At 38.9% G+C, this 16,186-nt stretch overlaps 1 protein-coding gene across 4 annotated transcripts in view; it reads left to right on the top strand.

The window, feature by feature from the left end:
• Positions 1-499: 499 nt before the first annotated feature.
• The window catches only part of CCDC88A (coiled-coil domain containing 88A), a 148,447-nt gene continuing 132,760 nt past the window's right edge, over positions 500-16,186 (top strand). For all 4 annotated transcript variants that reach the window (XM_066267154.1, XM_066267153.1, XM_066267152.1 and 1 more), the window contains exons 1-2: positions 500-1,460; positions 1,556-1,656. In XM_066267154.1, coding sequence (XP_066123251.1) covers positions 1,398-1,460; positions 1,556-1,656 — 164 coding nt within the window. In that variant the 5' untranslated portion in view covers positions 500-1,397. The remainder of the gene's footprint in view (positions 1,461-1,555; positions 1,657-16,186) is intronic.

Genomic DNA, 16,186 nt, shown 5'->3' with positions numbered 1-16,186 from the left:
AGCATTCATGCTTTCGTGGACTGGATTTTAAAAAGGAGAAGATAAAAAAAAACAAGTTTGTGGCTTAAATCCCTCTTTTGCTATTTGCTGCAGTGAGTTTTCCCATTTCGTTTTGCAGGCGAAAGCACGCTTAACAGATCAAATCAAACTGTCCGGAAAGGCTGTCTGCATCCCTCGTGGTTAAAAGAGATGGATTTCGTTCCCTTTCCTTCACACATCAAAGAAGGCACTTGGGGAGGAAATAAACCATAATTAGGCGGAGTGAGCAGACAAACCCCTTCCTCTGCCTTCCCGGTCCCCGCCCCCAGACCCTGGCAAATGTCCTGGGCGCAAGCGAGGCGCCGGCCACCGCAGCAGCTGCAGCAAGAGCGCGTTCACGCCCGCGCCCGCCGCCAAGATCTGGGCGGCGGCGGGGCCGGCCCGGGGGCGCGCTTGCCCGGGAGCGCGCTCATGCAGCGGTTTTCTTCTCCCACAATCCAGAGGCTGCGGAACGGCAGGGGCGGGGAGTCGGCGGAAGGATATAGGCGCGGAGGGAGTCGCGCGCCCCTTTTGACGGCGAGCTAGCGGCATTGGGTGTAATGCGGCACTGCGGCTCGGAAGCCGTTACTCCGGCTCCGCCAGAGAGGGCAGAGGACTAGGCTGGAGGGCCGCGGCGATTTTGCGCCAGGGCTTCCCAAAGGCGCACTGAAAAGGCTGGCGGGGCTGAGAATACTGGGAGCTTAGGGGCACACATTCAAGCCCCCACCCTCTGGGAGGGGAAGGGGGCTGGAGGCGAGGCTCTAGGGCGGCCGAGGGATGGTGTCTGCTCGGGGGGAAGGGGCGAGCCCTGTCTGTCGTTGGTGAGGGGCTGCGGGCAAGGGAGGCTCTGCGCTTCGAAGCAGCTCCATGCCCACTGGTGGGTGGAAAGTGTTGAGCGGGACACGGAGCTCGAGCCTGACGGCCGCCTGGAACCCTTAACGTGATAGCTAACGTGGTATTTCATTTAGCCCACGTTGGGATTAATTCATTGGAGGCAGCTTCGCTGGTCTGACTCCTACAGCAGCTGGGCAACCTTGACGGGGCTTTTTGTCTTGCTGCTCCAGCCCATTTTCCCTTCCTCCTCCTCCAGATGCCTTTTCTCTGCCCCTCCTCGCCCGGTACAGACATTTCCAACGCAGGCTGCGCTCGTGGCCGCTGTCGAAGCCACTTCTCGGGATTTCGGCTCGTTTTCCTCTGGGGTGTTTTTTGAGGAGGGAGAGTTTTTCTCTCCACTCTACGATGGGGGGTTTTCTTCCCGTGCCAGAATAGACTTTAATTGATTTCTACTTCAACGTTTAGTGACCAGTTCCCTAGGCGTATTTTGTGTGTGTGTGTGTGTGTGTGTGTTAGTTCCTTTTTTCAAATACATTAGCTGTAAAATGGAGAACGAAATATTTACTCCCCTTCTGGAGCAGTTCATGACCAGCCCCTTGGTCACTTGGGTAAGTCGGTGTTATTTATTATATATTTTGCTGCATTATTTCTGGCTGCAGAGATGGAGGTGGGCATTCGTGTCGTGATGATCATTCTGTTGTAGGTTAAAACGTTTGGACCTCTGGCTGCAGGAAATGGGACCAACCTGGATGAATATGTGGCTTTGGTGGATGGGGTATTTTTGAACCAGGTCATGCTCCAAATGTAAGTGATCCTTTTTTTTTCTAGGTAACTTGTTTTCTTTGAAAAATTGCGTACTGTGAACTTAGAGATTTTATGTTTCAAGCTTCTAATTTGGCTCTGGCCAGAAAAATTCAGAGGGTTTAACAGTTGGACCTTGAAAAGAGTGATAATTACATGCCCAGCCTGTTGATCACAACCCAGTGACTAAAATTTTGAAACATTTAATTTTTCAATCCGCAAATCATGTATTGTCACTTATTGTCTTCAGTGCTGAAATTCAAACCACAGTATGTCCTCTAATAATTTAGTAAAATGAAAGAAAGAATAAGAATAGTTTCCTGTGGGGGGAGGAGTCTTTACTATAAAGTTATGTGCATTTGATACAGAAATGTTTCTTACTAACCTTTTTGTCTAAAAATAAATGGCTCAGAATTTGAAACTGGTGAAATAACAGATTTCAGAAGAGAGAATTTCAAACAATAGTTCTAATTGGTATGAACTGTTGCTGTAGCAAGTAATTTAAATGCTACTAAGTCTGAGTAGATGATTTAGTGTATGAATTATTAGATTAATATTTGAGGAATCATTTTAAGGTATTAGAGCTAGTTTTGAAATGCAGGTAACTGAATTCTTGATGACAGCTAGGTAATGATTTAGTAGGCACATCTTTGTCTTTTATGTTTCTGACATTGGGTTTGTATTAAGTAGGAAAGTTCTTGAGATGGGAATTTAATGTTGAAATCATATTGGTAGCTGGATCAGTGAAATAAAAACTCCATTTTTATCATTGTGGGTGTTGTAGCATACATGTATTCTAGGTACATCAGTGTAGGTTATCAGACTCTGAATTTTACATTTGTGCTCAAAATAATGTATATTTAGCCTTATTTCTCTTGAATAGAATCTGATTACAAGAGTAGTTTGGAACTTTTAATTTCAAAACATTCATCTTTTATATATGTGGTCATTTTCATGCGTTATTAATGAATATTACTAGAGAATAAGTTTACTGTTAATGACTAATAACCTAATAAAAGTATCAGTTCTGTATTTTATTGGAAATGATTTCTTTAGATTTTTCTATTTAAAAGAGGATAGAAGTCCAGTGGTAACATCTCAGTCTATGTCTGATAGAGTTTGTGTGCTGTTTTTAATGTATGTGTTGATCCTATAGGGAAGTACCATCCTACCATACGTTTTCCAGAAGGGTTTAATTGTATAGTCACCCAAAGAAATATGTATGTTATCTTAAATGTGTGTATATGTATTTTTTTCTTAAGAAAGGTAAAAGGAATGTAGAAATTAATTATTTCCAGGGATAGTAAATGTATTTTTGTCAGCTCTTTTAGCTCTCCTATGGAACTGTTTTTTATCTTTGAAATAGCCCACTATTTACTAAGCAAAATGGTAGACTAATTAAATTGACTTCTATTTTAGGGAACACACATGACAGGAAGGGTAGCCATTATAGTAAATACTCAGAACTTGTTTCCCTGTCTCTTTTCTTGTTTGTTTTTAGAAACTTTTGAATTTGTGTGCTGCCCTCTAAAAAATAGGTGTGTTTACTAAAAAATAGAAAAATGCTTTAGTTTTCCACTTGAATGGTTTTTATTTGAATTATTCTTTTACAGAAAGTATTTTTATTTTTAGTCCTGAATAGTAAGCCGAGGTGCTAAAAACACTTTAGCCTTTTTTCCACTCTGAGTGCAGTTTATACTTAAAAATACATATGTATATTTTGAAAGTAATGGTGTTCCAAAATAGTGGTTGCCAGGTGTTTTTTTTTTGGGAGAACCTCAAATCTGCTTCTGTTTTCAGTTCCACCTCTCAGTTTCTTTAAAAGTTTTTTTAGTGTCCTAATTTTGTTCTGAATGACCTATATTAATTAAAGGAAAAGAAAAGACAAAAAAGAAGTATGCTTTAGTTTTTTAAAAGTAATTTGCTAAAATGAGATCAATCCAAATTCATTATCCAATTGGGTAATAAAATACACGTTATTTTTTTTGTTTTGTTTTGTTTTGTTGGTTTTTTTTTTTATTTTTCTGAAGCTGGAAACCGGGAGAGACGGTCAGACAGACTCCCGCTTGCACCCGACCCACAGGGATCCACCCGACACGCCCACCAGGGGCGATGCCCTGCCCCTCCTGGGCATCCCTCTGCTGCAACCAGAGCCATTCTAGCGCCTGGGGCAGAGGCCAAGGAGCCATCCCCAGCGCCCGGGCCATCTTTGCTCCAGTGGAGCCTTGGCTGAGGGAGGGGAAGAGAGAGACAGAGAGGAAGGAGGGGGCGGGGGTGGAGAAGCAAACGGGCGCTTTTCCTATGTGCCCTGGCCGGGAATCGAACCTGGGTCCCCCGCACGCCAGGCCGACGCTCTACCGCTGAGCCAACCGGCCAGGGCCCACATTGTTTTAAAAGCTATATTTTGCTAATTTTAAAATCATTAAGATTTCTGTTAAGCACTCAATGTTTGAGTTAATTGAGTTAATTTAACAACCACTCTGTTAAATTGTCAGTTGAAATTGTATGCAGTAAGTTAAAAGTTAACCTAGTCAAGTAACTTCTGGATTACATTTGGTTATAGAATTTGTGAGTAAGAATCCTTTGTAAATGGAACTTTTTTTTTTTTTTAGCGAGTTGGGGGAGAAAAGGAGAGAAGCATCAACTCACAGTTGCAGCACCTTAGTTGTTCATTGATTGCTTTGTCATACGTGTCTTGACCACGGGGCTCCAGCTGAGCCAATGACCCTTTACTCAAGCCAGCGGCCTTTGGGTTCAAGCCAGTGACCATGAGGTCATGTCTATGATCCCACTCTCAAGCAGGCAACCACGTGCTCAAGCTGGTGAGCCTGCGCTGGTGACCTTGGTCTTTTGAACCTGGGTCCTCAGTGTCCCAGGCTGACGCTCTGTCCACTGTGCCTCCACCTGGTCAGGCAGAACTTTATTTTTCTTTATGTTCCTTGTGCTTGGAGTTCATTGAGCTTCTTGGATCTGTGGGTTTGTAGTTTTCATCAAATTATTTAAAAATTGGCCATTATTTACACATGCACAGACACAATTGATTTATTTTTTGCCCCTTTGTTCCCCCTTTGGAAATCCAATTACTTGTATATCAGGCTGCTAGATTTTCACTGACATTCCATTCAGTTTGTTTCAGTCTTCTCAGTTTCATTTGGATAATCTTGCTATGTCTCCAAATTCATTAATCTTTGTTTCTGTAATGTGTAATCTGCTGTGAATCCCATCCAGCATATTTTTTTATTTCAGACATGGTTTTATCTTTAGAAATGCAGTCTTTTTATCTTCCACTTGTATAGCTTTCATGCTGTCTTTTCTCTAGCTTCTTGAACATGCAGAATTCAGTTATAACTGGCTGAATGTCCAGATCTACAGTTCAATCTGTGTCATTTCTAGGTTGATTTTGGTTGTTTTTTTTTTTTTTTTTTGACTCATTATGGATTGTGTTTTATTCCTTTAGCATGCCTGGTGATTTTTTAAAATATATATATATTTTATTGATTTTTAGAGAGAGAGGAAGGGAGAGAGAGAGACAGGAACATCAATCTGTTCTTGTGTGTGCTCTGACAGGGGATCAAACTGGCAGCCTCTCTGTTTCAGGACGATGCTCTAAGCAACTGAGCTATTTGCCCAGGGCAGCATTCCTGGTAATTTTTGGTTGGATGCCAGGCATTTGGAATTTTACCTTGTTGGGTGCTGGATATTTTTGTATTCTATTAAATATCCTTGAGCTTTGTTCTGGGATGCAGTTAACTTGGGGACAGTTTTATATCTTCAGGTGTTACTTTTAAGTTGTAGTAGGCAGTACCACTATTGCACTGTTGAGGCAAAACCCTTCTTAGTACTCTAGTTGGTGGCAACAAAAACTATTCCTGGACTTATGTGAACTCTAGGTAGTGTTTCCTCTAATCCTTTTTGTTGGCTCCTTCACTGCCCTTGCATAGTTTCCTGATATGTACTGATAAGGACTCAGCTGAAGACTTGAGGGATCCCTCTTCAGATCTCTGAATCTATCTGTGCAGCTCTTTTCTCTTAAGTACTCTGCCTTCTGTATGGTAGTCATTATCTCCAGACTAAGTTATGTCTCCTCAGTTCAGGGAGACCACTGTGCTCTGCCTTGGTTCCCCATCCCCTTCTATGGCCTAGAAATTCTTTCAAGGCAGTAAGCTGGGGCAATTGTAAATTTCATTTGTATATTTCCCATCAATTGGAAATCTACTGTTCTTTGCTGCTTGATGTCCATTGTCTTGACAAAATGCTTTCTATATTTTGTCTTTTCCTGTTTTTGCCCAGTTGTTTTAGGCAGGAGGCTATAAATTTGGTTACTGTTATTCCATCTTGGCCAGATTTGGAAATCTGTTTATATACTTATAATTACATTTATGCCCTTGCCAGTCTTGTGTTTCTGCTTTCAGATGTGGCATAGAATTTTGGTATAGGAGCCCTATGGTAGAATTTTATTTCAATCTAAAATGTTAATTTTTTTAAGTGAGAGCGGGGTAGATAGACTCTTGCATGCACTCTGACCGGGATCTATCCGGCAGCCCCTGTCTGGGGCTGATGCTCAAACCAGCTGAGCTCTCCTCAGCACTCAGGGCTGATACTCAACCAGTTGAGCCGCTGGCTGCAAGAAGGGAAGAGAGAGAGAAAGGAGAGAAGCAGATGGTCACCTCTCTTGTATGCCCTGACCAGGGATTGAACCCCGGACTTCTGCACACTGGGTTGATGCTCTATTCATTGAGCCAACCAGCCAGGGCTCATTAAAATGTTAATTAAGAGTAAGAATATTGATTAATTTAGTGACTAGCCTGACCAGGCAGTGGTGCAGTGGATAGAGTGTTGGACTGGGACGTGGAGAGGACCCAGGTTCGAGACCCCGAGGTCACCAGCTTAAGCGTGGGCTCATCTGGTTTGAGCAAAGCTCACCAGCTTGGACCCAAGGTCACTGGCTTGAGTAAGGGGTTACTCGATCTGCTGAAGGCCCACGGTCAAGGCACATGTGAGAAAGCAATCAATGAAAAACTAAGGCAGGGGTCCCCAAACTTTTTACACAGGGGGCCAGTTCACTGTCCCTCAGACCGTTGGAGGGCGGACTATAAAAAAAAAACTATGAACAAATCCCTATGCACACTGCACATATCTTATTTTAAAGTAAAATACAAAATGGGAACAAATACAATAAAGAACAAGTAAATTTAAATCAACAAACTGACCAGTATTTCAATGGGAACTATGGACCAGTTTTTGGCTAATGAGATGGTCAATGTGCTCCTCTCACTGACCACCAATGAAAGAGGTGCCCCTTCTGGAAGCGCGGCGGTGGCTGGATAAATGGCCTCAGGGGGCTGCAGTTTGGGGACCCCTGAACTAAGGTGTTGCAATGAAAAATGGATGATTGATGCTTCTCATTTCTCTCCGTTCCTGTCTGTCTGTCCCTGTCTATCCCTCTCTCTGACTCTGTAAAAACAAAAAAAAATTAGTGACTAGATTTGCTATTTTGGATCTAGAATCTAAAAGAAAAGAGTTGATTTCTTCATGGTAGTTTACTGACTCTGCCTCATAATTTCAGAGTCTGATCACTGACTTGGTATTCACTCCATTCAGAGATGAATCCTGGATTTCACTAAGTAGCTCCTTGAATCAAAGAATCTCTGTAAGAGCTTGTGACATGGTGTCAGTCCTCTTTAACTAATGGGAAGAGGAAGCTATTTAGAGATCTGGAATGATGGGCCAGCTCTTGTGCATGCTGCAGGGCATTTTCCTACTTCAGCTGAATGAAATAATTTTTCCTCAGTGCCAGTTACATACATAGGGCTTGGTGACAGTGAAGTAGAAATAATCGTTTTTCTGTTTGAGATGTCATTCAGTTCTGTAACCAGTTTTGAATATTACTTGCTGTGAATTTTTAAGGAATTTGTGGCTGGAATTTCATAATCTTAAAGTTTAAAAAGTATGCTATTCATATTACCTAAACATTTGAAAGTATGGATATGTTAGGGTTTTAAGTACTGAGAAGATTGTTAATAGTATCAAAGCAATATTTGGAATTACTCTATGATCCAGTCCCATTAGATAGCTATAGAGCTCTATTACTTGAAATACTTAGTAAATATGATATACTTGTTGCAGTTTTTCTTCTATTAGAATCTTGAGTTTGAAGGACTTGAAAAGTCATCTGTGAAATTTATTTTTAATTAAACCCCTGACACATGGTCATCCAACTACTAAGTATTTCCTGAGAAGTAGTTTTATAAAGTATACCTAAAGTAACCATTTTTCTAATAGAGAAATTTGACTGAGTTCCTTAGTTCTGTCAATGCTTAAGTTTAAGAAGTAGATTGCGCTAGCCTTATGACCATAATAACCCTAAAATGGCTTATAAAATATGTAAGTTGTTTTACCAAGTATGGCATTGCCTCTGAATTTTGATATGGTCACTGTTAGATTTACTTACTGGACCTTACAGTTTTTATTATGTACTTATTTATTTATTTATTTGGGGAGGGGAGAGAGACAGGAAGAGAGAGAGATGAGAAGCATCAACTCATAGTTGCGTCACTTTAGTTGTAAATTGATTGCTTCTCATATGTGCCAGGTCAGGTGGTGGGGGAGCTCAAGCCAAGCCAGTGACCCCTTGCTCAAGCCAGTGACCTTCGGATCATGATGATCCTGTGGTCAAGCCAGTGACCTCAGGGTTTCTAACCTGGATTCCTAGTGTCCCAGGTGAGTGCTCTATCCACTGTACCACCACCAGTCAGGCATAGAACATGTAGGTTTTGTTGCTTTTTTAAAAAAGATACTCATGATGTAGTGTGAGTTGCTCTCTTATTACCAACTTTTGTGATTTACCTCCCAAATATTCCTCAGATGTGTCCTTGGCTCTTGGATTAACGCAGCAGCCCCCGACTGCTCTTTTTTTTGGTCTTGCTTCCTTCTTCTTGTCTTCTCAACTGTGATCATATGAAACTTTCATTTTTTAAATTTATCTTTATTTATTTATTTTATATTTCTTAAGTGAGAAGTGAGGAGGCAGAGAGACAGACTCCCTGCATGTGCCCAGAACGGTATCCACCTTGCAAGTCCCCTAAAGGGCGATGCTCTGCCCATTTGAGGCCATTGCTCCATTACTCAGTAACCGAGCTATTTTAGCATCTGAGGTGAGGCCATGGTGTCATCCTCAGCGCTTGGGGCCAATTCGCTCCAGTCGAGCCATAACTGGAAGAGGAAGAGAGAGAAGGGAGAGAGGGAGGGTGGAGAAGCAGATGGTCACTTTTCCTGTGTGTCCTGGCCGAGATTCAAACTCAGGACATGTGCAAAACTAACGGACATTCTACTGCTGAGCCAACTCGCCAGGGCCATATGAAACTTTCTAAAACACTCCTCTATCTTTAAGGTGATCCAATAGCTTCTGCCTTAAGAGCAAACACATTACTTAAAGTATCCAGGCTCCTTTAAGATCTGGCTGCTGCCTACTTCTCCAGTTTTATATTTGCATAGAATCACTCCTCAATGCATAGACTAAGATTAAGCAAATTTATAGTTTCCAAAGATAAGTTGTGTTTTCATAGGTCTCTGTGCCTTTCTATACATTCTTCCCTTCCCCAGAACACTCTTCCACCTCCTCACTATTGCTTTCTTAACTGACTGCTGCTTGCTTACTGTCAATGCTCCAACATTCCCTGGCTCATCCTAGGGAATTGGCATTTAGTATGCCAACTTGTGCTTCTATTGGACCTTATATATACTTCAGTAATAGCATTTATCTCGTTGTATTTCAGGTCTTGGTATGCTTGACTCTAATGACTACTTGTGAATTTCTGGAAGCTAGAGACTTATACAGTAGGTTCTTGATAATATAGTGGTCCTTCGTCTATCACGGGGGTTAGGTTCCAAAACCCCTCGCGATAGGTGAAAATCCCCGAAGTAGCAACCTTATATTTATTTTATTATTTATTATATATATATATATTTAAAGGCTTTATAAACTCTGCCCACACTCTTACAAACCTTTCCCACACTCTTATAAACACTTTCTATGCTCTTAAACACTTTCTAAATAATTAAGATAATATATAAAAATACCTATATACTGCAAAATTCTGCAATATAGCAAAAAAATGCGTGATACAGAATTAGATATCTACAATTTAAAAATCCGTGATACAGTGAGACCATGAAAAGTGAACTGTGACGTGGCGAGGGAAGACTGTACTGCCGTTGTATGAATGAATAATAGGGTATGCGGTAAAGTGGAATAAATTTGGGCTTTGAGTCAAACAAACTTGGGATCAGTTCTCACTGTGCTACTTATTAGTGTGTGATCTTAAATAATTTACTTATTATCTCCGAATCTCAGTTTCTACATCTATAAGATGGGAGATAATGTTTCCTTCCTGGAGTAGACATAATCTGTACTAAAGAAGGGATAGTATCTATTTTATGGGGGGGGGTTTGTTGTTGTTTTTTGTGACAGAGACAAGAGTCAGAGAGAGGGACAGATAGGGACAGACAGACAGGAAGGGAGAGAGATGAGAAGCATCAGTTCTTTGTTGTGGCACCTTAGTTGTTCATTGATTGCTTTCTCATATGTGCCTTGACCAGGGGGCTACAGCAGACTGAGTGACCTCTTGCTCGAGCCAGTGACCTTGGGCTCAAGCTGGTGAGCTTTGCTCAAACCAGATGAGCCCACACTCAAGCTGGCAACCTCGGGGTCTCGAACCTGGGTCCTCTGTGTCCAATGCTCTATCCACTGTGTCTCCGCCTAGTCAGGCCTGTTTTATGTTTTGTTAACCATGGTATCCCCAGGGTTGGTTACTGTCATTATCCTGTGCTTTCCCATATGTACTAATTTACATATATTTCCTCAAACAAGTCATTATTGTTCACAGCTTAGTTTTGTATGATCTCTGTTGGTGTCACCTCTATATAGTTGTTTGGCCTTTAGCAAGTTATTTAACTACTCAGTTTCCTTCTTTATAAACGAGAATCAGAGGGTTATTATGAGAATTTAATAGGATAAAATTCCTGATACTGTAATTGGAGTGTCATTTAGAAGGGGGTATGTATGGGTACATCTTATTTCCCTGAACTCCTTGCCCAGTGGTGAGGGGCATGGCCTCACCACCGAGTGGGACTTAGGGCAGAGACCTCTTTTGCTAAAATCTAAATACAGTGTTCAGTGAGAGGGATAAGGGATGGTTCATTTAAATACTCATTTATTCATTTGTTTCTGAAGGCTTACTTTATGACAAACTGTCTTTTAGGTACTGGGGATATGATGTTGAATAAGTTTGGTCTTTACCCACTAGTAAGGGGAATGTGCATATAAACCGAATTGCAATGTGATATATGTGCTGCATAGCAGAATTATGTTCTTGATCCATGTTGACATAAAGAGAGGAAATGGCTTCTTTGAGGTGGTAACATTTAAACTGGGACATGAAAGTTGAGTAGGAGCAATCAGGTGAATAGGAGTCATAGTGAGAGCAGGAGGCAGGACATTTAAAAAAAAAGGTTTTATTGATTTTACTGAGAGAAGTAGAGGAGGAGCAGGAAGCATCAACTCGTATTAGCTGCTTCTCGTATGATTGTGCAAGCCTGGGGTTTTGAACTGGTTACCATAGCTCTTCAGGTGACGCCTTATCTACTGTGCCACCACAGGTCAGGTGAGGAAAATATTTTAAGCTAAGAAATTAGCATGAAGATATGAATAAAAATGATGGAATCAGTGAACTGTAGGGTATTTTGTATGGCCAAAGCAGAGATTGTATGCTGCTGTATGCTTCTTGCACATGGGAAATGCGTTTGAAGAGGTGAGGAAGATACCATGTCCTTAGATATCATGTATAAATTATTTTTATTTTTCCTGTAGAGACATGTATTAATACATTCACATTCTCTCCAGAGAAATTCAACCAACAGGATGTGTATGTACATTAACACAGAGAGAGAGAAGGGACAGAGGGGGCGTTGATTTTTTTTAGGTTCATTCTAACCAATATTTATTTATTTACTTATTTATTGCGTTTACATAGATTCTAGTGTCTCCCCGAATGCATCCCCCCCTCCTAGGGGGTGTTGATTTTAAAGATTTGGTTTATGAGACTGTGGAGGCTTGGCTAGTCCAAAATCTGATATAGGCAGGCTGGAGACTCAGTGTAGAATTATATTGAGTTTAAAGGCAGTTTGCTAGCAGGAGGTATCTTTGTACCTTTAAGGGCTTCAAATGATTGGATGAGGCCCACGCACATTATGGAGGATAATCTGCTTTACTCAAAGTCCATTGATTTAAATGTTAATCTTACTCAAAAAACACATTCACAGAATATTCAGAATAATATTTGACCAAATATCTGGGTACCATGGTCCAGCCAAATTGATGCATAAAATTAAACCATCACAACTAGAGTTTCTTAAACTGGGCTCACAGACATTCGTGGGGTCCCTGAGTACTTTAGAAATTTTAATTTTTGTATTTTTATTTCAGTAAGTTATTTTTCAAGAGGTACTAATAATTTTTTTTCAGCAATAATTTACGTTTGAAAGTTTTTTTTTCAGAGATTAAGACTAGCTTCTTAAACCACTTTCTCAGGCTGGGTCCATGGACTCTCAGGATGTGTATGGACAAGATCCTCAGAGATTTTTGATAATTTTCTTTGTTTAAAAGGTGTCACTATCTTACTCCAATGAAAAACAGTAATATAGGCTACAGAAATCATAGATAGAATTGAAACAGGAAAATCATTTGCATTTTAGAAGGATTGATGTTGGTGCTGTTGAGGGCCAGAACAGAAATAGAAACTGAGTTGATGTATTAGTGATACAGAAGAGCGATAACACTTAGTCATAGACTTTGTTACCAATTTGATATGTAGAATGAGAGAGGGATAAGTTTAGGGTAATTAGCAATTTTTTACTTGGATGAAGAGTGTATATAGGTATTCCCTTTTGAAAGTAAGGCATTACAGGAGAATGAAAAGTTGAGGGGAAAAGTGTAGAAAATTTGAGTTTATTTTGAATTATTTGGTGAACAGTGAGAAATATCTTGTGGACTTCGGGATACATAGGTCTGGTGCTCAGGAGAAAGGTCTAGAATAGAGATAGAGATAGAGGATATCTTCTATGTTTGTAATAGAAACTAAGGAGGACATGGGTATTAGGGAAAAAAGGTAGATGATGGCCAATGATAGTTCCTAGGGAATAGCAACATTAAAATGTTGGAGGTTTAAGGAAAGTAGAAAAATTACACAGAGCTGCTGGATAGAAGTCACAAAAGGAAACAAAGATGAATACAAGTATTGTCATGCAGTGTTGATGATTTGCGACTTGGAAACCACACATTTATAGTGGGGCCAATTAGTATGATTGAATAACTTATTCAGTAATCTTAGCTGCTCAGAAACTGACAAAAGTATCTATAGAGTTTATTTAGAATTGGGAATTGATCTGTGAGGTGGAATATTCTCAGGTGAATATTTGAAATGAGTAGAGTGTGAGCATTAAAGTGAGGAAAGCTGGTGTCATCGGGAGGCTGTAGGCTGGTGGTTGCAATAAGGATGAAGAAGAGTAGGTTTAGAAGGAGTGAAGGAGTGAGAGAGGATTGAATAGGTTGAGGTCAGAGGGGACTTTCAGATTTTGAGGTTTTGGAGCAATTCTGAGTGGTAATTTAGGGCCAAGGTTAGACAATGCCAGTGGATAGATAAAAAGGGAACAGAGTGAAAATAACTAAAATGGAGAAGAAATTTACTTCCTAATTCTTTATGCAGGTATGATCTCATGATTAGCATTAGAGGTAGAAATTAGTATTTTGAATTAAAATAGAAAGCTGGAAAATAAATAGCTAATTTTAAGTTAAAGAAAAATTTAATAGTAATGTTAATTTTAACTTATTATTTTAGCCATAATCCTTATATTAAAAACCAAACTCAGAATATCTCAGTAGCTCTTTAGGAATTTTTTTAAATGGTATATTCTTAATATGATGAATTAGGTTTTGAACAGTTATTGACAACAGCATGACTGTTTGTTTTACCTGGATGGTAAAGGATTAAAGAAGATAGTTTACTTTTAGGTCCAAAGTTGTGGAAAAAGACCAATATTCCAACCCATTTTTGCCAAAACTGGTTTAAAAAAGAGGTAAATCACAGTAAAATCTTTGTTTATTTGAATGTTCAGGGAAAACAGTGTTGAGTTTTCTTGTAATTGAAGGCTAACTTAATTTTTTCCAACTCTTTGTTTAAAATTTTTGCATATGAATATTTCCACTTTTGTAAGTAGAATATATATGTGTTGATTCAGAATCTTGTATCTCATTTTATTATTTTAAACTTAAGTATTTGTATTAAGTATTGAGTATGTATAAATAAGATGAATCTATAGTAAATGGTAAATGATCCCAAGCATATATTTGAAAACAAATCTTTGGTTAATTAGCTTCTTTCTTTTTTTTCTTTAATTTGTATGAATTTTATGTTTTCTTTTGAGTGAGGAAGGGAGAAGTAGAGGGAGGAAGAAGGGAGAGAGAAAGAGGGTGTGAGAGAGTGTGTGTGTGTGTGTTTGTGTAAATTAGAGAGCCTACTCTTTGAATTTAGATTGGCCTTCTAATAGTGTGGATAGTCAAGGAAACCTAAATAGGGAGGAAGTTAAATTTGATTTAAACCTTGAAGAATGATTGAACTTTGGGTAGCCATAGATGAGGAGAGGGGGTATTTTAAATTATCCTGCAGCTTGAAGAAAAAGCATATTGTATTTATGATTTGGGCAATGATGATGAGACTAACTTTAGTAGAGGATCTAAGTTGGGAAATAGAATATAAAGTTGCATAGGCAGAGTTAGTAGATCAGATTAGGGAAACTTGAAAATTAACTAGGGTAACTTAGGCTACATATAGCAGGCATTGGAGGGCCATTTAAAATTCCTTCTGAGGGGATTAAAAGTACTGTAGGAAAATCATTTTGGCATTGGTTTGCATAATAGACTGTGCAATTCATTTATTCATCTAATATTTATTGATGTACACTATTATGTACACTATTGTAAGTACTGAGAATACATCGGCAAATCAATGAAAACTTACATTATATTAGTGTTTGAAACAAAGGTGGGGAATTGGGCTGAGACAAATAAGGAAGATAAGTGTGATGGATGATCATCTGTACTTATTGTGATGAGGTTTTAGATCAGGATGGGCTGTGTGGAGAAGAAGGAGCAAATTCAAGAACTATTGATAAAGAATTGGTGGAATTCTATCAATACATAGATACAGGGTGTTTAAGGGAAGAATGAAAGCTGATGGTAAGGTTAAAAGCTGAGCATACAGACCATACTTAAAATTATGCATTTATAGGAAAAATTATGTAGAGTTTGGACATTTGAAAAATAGGTAATTTGGTTTCTTTTTATTTTTTCTAACTTTCAACTAAAAATATTTAAATGTATAATATAGCAGTGCTTTTTAATAATGATGCCTAATTTTGTATGAGAAACATTTCAATAGCTATGTATTTGTGCTCTTATTTAAATTCTCATTACTGTTTATGTTTTATTATCAAATTTATTCAGTGAAATAATTTTGAAGATGTGTTATTACAGTTCTTTTGGGCTATTGGAATGCTTTAAAGTCTGCATTTATGGGATATAACTTGGCTAGGAGATTTAACAATTCCCTGAAAGCTAAGTTGCTAGTTGTTAGAATTTAGCCATCTTTGTGTTAATACTTCTGTTATTAGGATTCAAAGTTTCATCTGTCATAATAGAAAGAGATCAAAGCAGTATTTTAGAGTTTGGTCGTTTTGTCTTCAAAAATCTCCTGTTTTCTGGGAATATTCATATAATTACTTGAGTTATTTATTGGGGAAGAAAAACTCAATCTTTTTTTTTTTAATTTGCTTCTCTGGAGATTTGCTTTTGTTTTTTGGTTTTTTTTTTCCTCTTAGTTTTAAAGTCTACAATGGAGAAATTAAATCCAGTATTAGGAATATTGCACATTTCTTCTGAATATTACATTATCCATCAAGTTCGCCAGTCACAGCTACTTTGAAAATATTCTGAATCGTAGGTCATTTATTCCTCTGTCTTTTAAAAACCAGTGATCCATTTTATTAAATTGGAGGTCCCTTAAACTTACTGCACTTGGGCCATTTGTAGACTGTGTTGCAAATTTCATTAACTTGTCTATTAATAACTCCTTACCTCTTCATTTGTATGCCTTTCCTCTAACTTGGTTTTCAGTTCATTAGATATTTTTTAATACTAGTTTGTACCCCTGGATACTTTTTCTCTTTTATTTTGCTTTTTTCTGTATACATTTCTTCTTTCATTTTTGCCTGTCCTTAGTGGTGCTTTTTTAATAGGCACCTATTATTTTGTCTTTAATTGGTGGGCTTAAAATGAAATTAGCTTGTGATCTTTTTGGAGTACTTTTATGGGGCAAATTAACTAATATTGTGGTGATTGTATTCTGCTCTTAATAAAATTCATATTCTTACTGTTACCCTGTAAGGGACTTTTTTTTAATATTATAGAAACTGATGATGA

The sequence above is a fragment of the Saccopteryx bilineata genome, chromosome 3, assembly GCF_036850765.1.
Source record: "Saccopteryx bilineata isolate mSacBil1 chromosome 3, mSacBil1_pri_phased_curated, whole genome shotgun sequence".
In the NCBI taxonomy this organism is placed as follows: Eukaryota; Metazoa; Chordata; class Mammalia; order Chiroptera; family Emballonuridae; genus Saccopteryx; species Saccopteryx bilineata.
The sequence above is the reverse complement of the archived record's forward strand: the minus strand, read 5'-3'. Positions and strand labels throughout refer to the sequence as shown.